The sequence below is a fragment of the Scatophagus argus genome, chromosome 7, assembly GCF_020382885.2.
Source record: "Scatophagus argus isolate fScaArg1 chromosome 7, fScaArg1.pri, whole genome shotgun sequence".
Lineage (NCBI taxonomy): Eukaryota > Metazoa > Chordata > Actinopteri > Scatophagidae > Scatophagus > Scatophagus argus.
The window spans coordinates 8,907,214-8,912,647 of NC_058499.1; the positions used below are offsets into that span (position 1 = coordinate 8,907,214).

Genomic DNA, 5,434 nt, shown 5'->3' on the forward strand with positions numbered 1-5,434 from the left:
GTTTAGCTCCGCCTCTGCTGTTTGTTATCGCGGAAACTGAAACCAACAACATCACCCAAAAGAAAATGGGTGCATCGTTGGACACTCCGGCGAGGTGTCCTGTGTGCGACGAGCAGACAAGGAACCCCGTCACCCTTAAATGTAACCACCATTTCTGCCAGCGATGTATTGGAGACTTATGGAGCGCTACCCCGGGCGGACCGTACCAATGTCCGACGTGTAAAACGGTGTACCAGACGCTGCCGTTTGACAGCAGTTTCATACGGCAGCCCAACAGCAACCGACGTGCTCAGTCTCGCAGCACTGCAGGTAACTTTGCAGTACAAAACTGGGCTCGTGTGGGCTTAAAAACCCCGTAAGAAGTGGCCGAATACATGTACTTGTATCTGGCTCTTAACGCTGGGGGTAGCTAACTTAGCTAGTTAACGTTAGCGATGTCCCTTTTACGTGATAAAGTGGGTGCATCCCAGTTCCCTTAAACGGCATCCACGTTTCTCTGTCTTCTCTTCTGTCCTTGCGTGTTAGTTCCCACCACAAAGGATGGATAGACGCATGGTAATAATGTGAGGAGAGAGGGAAAGGGGATACACGGAAAGACGTCCTTTGCTCTGGAGCGACGTCTGATGACGCCACAGTCACAGTTATTTTGTGTCTGCACACGCAGACTTTACTGATAATAATAACAATAATAAAGGCGCTCAGTCATCACTGCAAACACCTGCATGAATAGCAGCCTGCAGTCTGTATTTACGCTGTTTATTGTGTCCCGTTCAGAGGGACAGTGCAGGATGCGTTTATTTCATTTCATTATATGTCGTTATTATTCAGAGAAATTATTAGGCTAAATGTTGAAGGGAAAACTGAATCTAGCTCATCATTATTCTGCGGCTAGGTTTCTGTTTTTTTGTAATCCTGGAACCCTAATAAGAAGAGAAAATAACAGACAGGGTTTCCTAACTAAAATGCCAATAGATCCTGTCTTTAATGTATTTACACATAGGTGAAATAAAATATTTAAAATATTTCTTAAAAGCATTTGCTCATGTGTAATACGATCATAGTAATACCATTGTTTTTGGTCATATGCTTAACCTAATCTCCATTTTGAGGCCAAAGTTTATGGTTTCCTTCAGCAAATATTACCTTCTCAAATAATCATTGAGGGTAAAGGTCTGACAAATTTATGCCATGTGTCCATGCAGTTTCCTGTGTTTGGAATAAACCATTAGTTAACCTCTGACCAGGTTTTCTTTGTTTGTATTCTGTTTTTTAAAGGCACATCCAGTAATAAGGATCAAAGCATGTTTGATTCAGTATTGAGGAGGCCTTCGCTCACCAGCCGACTTCTCGGGAAAAGGAAGGCCAGCACCCCTCTAGCAGAGCAACCTCACACAAAACGAACAACTGCGGAAGCTCCTTGTATGCAGCACAGTGACACCGAAACCCCCACCACTTCCTTCTCACCCAGGCAGTCGACTAGTGTGGTGACGTCCAAGAAAGCAATGCACCCAGAATCTTCACAGTCAGAGCGTGGTGATGGAGCATCCTCCAGTATCAACTCAGACAGCAAGGCAGAACATGCAAGTGATGTGCCAAATGACATCACAATCCAGCAGAGCCAAGGCAATTCAAAGGAAGTTGTCTTGCTAGACGACTCTGACAGCTCTAATGAAGTAGACATATGTGATGCGCCTCTGTTTGCAACCCCCAAGAAAGACACCCAAGTGACAGGAATTTCTGCATCGCCAAAGAAACCTACCTCACCTGCCAATTCTGATTCCTCTCCCTCTCCTGGAGTCTCAGCTCCAGGTAAAGAGTCTCCTGCGTGGCATGTCAGCAAGTCTCCTGCCGCTGCTTCAGGATCTCCAAGTCGCATTGGCATCTACCCCAGGTTGGAGAGCAAAAATGCCAGCCCCGTGCCCTGCCACTACTGCCCTGAAAGTGGGTATCAGTGCGCTGTGAAGACCTGTTTGGTGTGTGGAGCTTCCATGTGTAAAGAGCACCTGCGTCCCCACCTGGATTCCCCCGTCTTCCAGAATCACACCCTGGTTCCACCCGTGGAGGACATTTCTGCATGGAGGTGCCAGGACCACCAGGAGATAAACCGTATCTTTTGCCGGCAGTGTGGAGTGTGTGTGTGCACGGTGTGTACTGTCATAGGTTCGCACCGCGGCCACGTCTGCGTCGGCGTCAGGGAGGCAGAGAAAGAGCTCAGAGTAAGCGTAGACTTTACGGCATCATATTTTCTGCAGATACACAGCAGCTGCAGTTAAATTTGAGATGGATGTAAATACAAACGAACCATTAAATAAGTGATTTCCTTTTGTCTCTGTGCACTTTTTGAAACAGGGGAAACTCAAAGAAGAGATCAAGCTGCTGCAGGGGACTGAAGAGCAAGTGAAGAACAAAGTGACTGAACTCACACAGAAGAAAGAGGCCTTCAGAGTAAGAGAGTTAACCCTGTGGTTCTCACTAAATCTGGCTTGATTGCTTTTAAGATTTTTATAGCTCTCTGACTCAAAGTGATGTGCATGTTTTTACTGATGTGCACATTGCACATCTCTATGGTTTGGAGGAGTTGTGTCTCTCTGCCTTGTGTAGAAATTCTGGTTTTGTAGTATCAATATTTATTTTGACGTGGAGTGACTTCCTTCTTACATTTTGAAGATTGTATGTGCGTTCATGGTACGGTCACACATGTAGTAAATTACATGTTCCATATTTATCAAAGTGAAATTAATGAAATGCAATAGCAATGTTAAATGTTTCAGTATTTAAAGTTGGTTTAAAGTCCATATTCCTTAAGAAAAGTCAGATTTTCACAGTCCTCTCCCTGCAATGAGAAAACGTATCATTGCATTACGTGACGCTGACTTACACTGTGTCTGCTCAGGTGGTTTTGAGTGAGGCGCGAGCAGGGGTGCAGCAGCAGTACGGAGCCATCAGAGAGGCCCTGGAGCAGGAGGAGCAATCAACTCTTCAGTGCGTAACGAAGGAGGAGACAAGGGTTCTGGGGGGGCTAGAGGAGAAACTCGGCCACCTCCAGAACTCCCTGCAGGCCATCCAGCAGGGCCTCCACATCCTGGAGGGGCTGGCTGATTCCAAGGGTGACCAACGTATTCAGGACCAGGCATTCATTATGGTGTGTTTGATGCTAACTCATAAACCTGTTTGTTTGTTTGTTTGTTGGTAAAATGTACGATTTACAGTTGGCTCATGAACGCTAACACAGGAAAATGTTTTTTTTCCTCTATTTCACGTGACAGGAATACAGCAGGACCAGCCAACTGTGAGTCACTTCCTCTCAGCTTGTGCCTATTTGCATGTGAAGTGGTGATTTGTTGAATGTGTTGAATGCTGCAAACAAAGCATAGTTTCAATAGACAGCCCATGAAGTCCTATTACTCACCATAGTGTTTACTGTATTACTTCTCTGTTGTATTGTTTTTGTACATTAGTGGATAACAAGTGACGTTTTCCAATTATTTGTTTCTTTTCTGTTGTTGTGTGTCCCTGTCCACATAGCTCTTAGAAAGGTCATGAAGGAATAAAGAAGTTTCATAGTCTGAAGTCTTTTTACTATTTTCTCACTTTGCTCGTCTTCACCAGGGCCAGTAACATAGGGAACTGTGTGGACCAGTTCGAAGCTCCAGAGGAAGTGGATCAGGCCCGGCTGAAATTTCTGCAGAGGTGGACAGAGAAACGGCTGGACGCTGTCGTCAACGCTGTGCCAGGCAAAGACAGAGACCTCTACAGGCTGCTCTGTGAGATGTTTTGTTTTGTTTTGTTTTGTTTTAAATCAACACCTGTTTACTTTCCACTCACTGATGATTCACAGTTAATTAATCCAAAGGACTAAATGCGCCCTTCAGGCTGAGAAGTGGCACATTCAGTTAGTCTTATGTTTTCATCGAAATTCTTTTAAAATTTCCTTTCCTGTGTACAGATGGCAGCATCCCCTTCTTGGATGCAGATACAGCCCATCCCAAGCTGCAGCTGTCTGAGAACAACAGGAGGGTGACCTACAGTGAAGCCCAGCAGGCCTACGCAGAGCACGAGGCTCGCTTCAGCTCTTTCCCACAGGTCCTGGCATCCCGTGCCTTGGAGGGGGGTAGCTGGTACTGGGAGGTGAACGTGTCTGTGGATGAGGGCCGCTGGAAGGTGGGGCTCTGCGAGGCTCAAATTGAGAGGAAAGGCCAAAAGGACAACTCTCGCCTGGGCTTCAACTCGTACTCCTGGTGCCTGGCCTGTGACAGAAGGAAGGTGGAAGCTCTGCATAACAAGGTGGCGGTTCCTGTGGACGCAGACGGGCTGCAGAGGGTAGGCGTGTTCCTCAACTTCGAAGAGGGTGTTTTATCATTCTTTAATGTGACACCAGGGGGCAGTCTAGCTTTAATGCACTCCTACAAGCACAGGTTTACTGACCCTCTTTTCCCAGCCTTGTCTGTGTCTAAAACACACCTGGCCATCTGTGATCTGTTCCAGGTCTAAACATGGGAACACTGGCATATCAGTTCTGCTGAAAAATCGCAGACCACCTAAAAGCTCTGTGCCTTTTTAAATGTTAAAACCACTTTATCACCATCATTAAGAATGTGTCAATTTGTAAAATTCTCGGGGATTTAAATTGTGTCGTTCACTGTTTATAATGCTATGCTTCTGCAAAAATCCTTAAATGTGATTTTTATATCATATATGATAGTACTGGAATTGTGCCACACCAGAAATGCTGAATGTTGTACTATAGTTGTCGCAATACCAACATTTTAAACTTGGATATAATACTACTTAAAAAAATTATACTGCATATCTCTTTTATACCACAGGAAAAAATTATCAGTACTTTTGATACTATCAAATGCTGCGAATATTTTATTGATTTAACTACATTGTACTGAAAAATACTGAGCCTTACATTGCACAACATTCCAGACAGTGGTAGCATATTTTTATTATAAGGACTTTGTAAATTTGATTTTAGATTGTCAGTGAACAGATTGTCAAGGAAAAAGTTCATTTTGATCCTATTTGCATTTTGAATACGTGTAAAAATGTTCCAGATTTATTTCATCTTTCACATCTCTTTGATCCTGTGGAAAATAATAAAATGTCAGAGTTTCAAAAGCAAACTAAAACCTGTATTATGTCTTGTCTTTGTAGTTCCTATTTGCTTTTGAATGCAAACACAGGTGTGTGAGTGGTTGGTGTATTTCCCCTCAACAGGTGACAGTTGGTGTGCTAACTCTGAGCTCTCGCTGCCCCCACAGCATGTGAGCCTTACAGATAACAAACATTGCCTTTGGGACAAACTCCTTGTAGCATCATCACTACTGCTGCTAAATTGCCCTCCTCCTTGTGAATGCCGAGGCTCATTTATTCTGACAGGGGGGTCTGCATGTGTTGACGTCACTGAGAGGGATCAGAGTGGTGTTTC

The 5,434-nt window shown here is 44.5% G+C and overlaps 1 protein-coding gene across 1 annotated transcript; it reads left to right on the plus strand.

The window, feature by feature from the left end:
• Window positions 1–5,129, plus strand: si:dkey-29p10.4 (E3 ubiquitin/ISG15 ligase TRIM25). The gene is made up of 7 exons (XM_046394951.1): window positions 1–309; window positions 1,276–2,216; window positions 2,350–2,445; window positions 2,894–3,142; window positions 3,267–3,289; window positions 3,610–3,764; window positions 3,947–5,129. The coding sequence occupies exons 1-7, from the start codon at window positions 66–68 to the stop codon at window positions 4,489–4,491; spliced, it is 2,253 nt and encodes a 750-aa protein (XP_046250907.1). The 5' UTR covers window positions 1–65; the 3' UTR covers window positions 4,492–5,129.
• The last annotated feature ends 305 nt before the right edge of the window (window positions 5,130–5,434 follow it).

Excerpts from the sequence above, each read along its gene's own strand:
- si:dkey-29p10.4 (XM_046394951.1), top strand. The coding sequence starts at position 66 with ATGGGTGCATCGTTGGACACTCCGGCGAGGTGTCCTGTGTGCGACGAG. Across the intron at positions 310-1,275 it reads TCAGTCTCGCAGCACTGCAG|GCACATCCAGTAATAAGGAT; the intron begins GTAACTTTGCAG and ends TGTTTTTTAAAG. Across the intron at positions 3,143-3,266 it reads AGGACCAGGCATTCATTATG|GAATACAGCAGGACCAGCCA; the intron begins GTGTGTTTGATG and ends TTCACGTGACAG.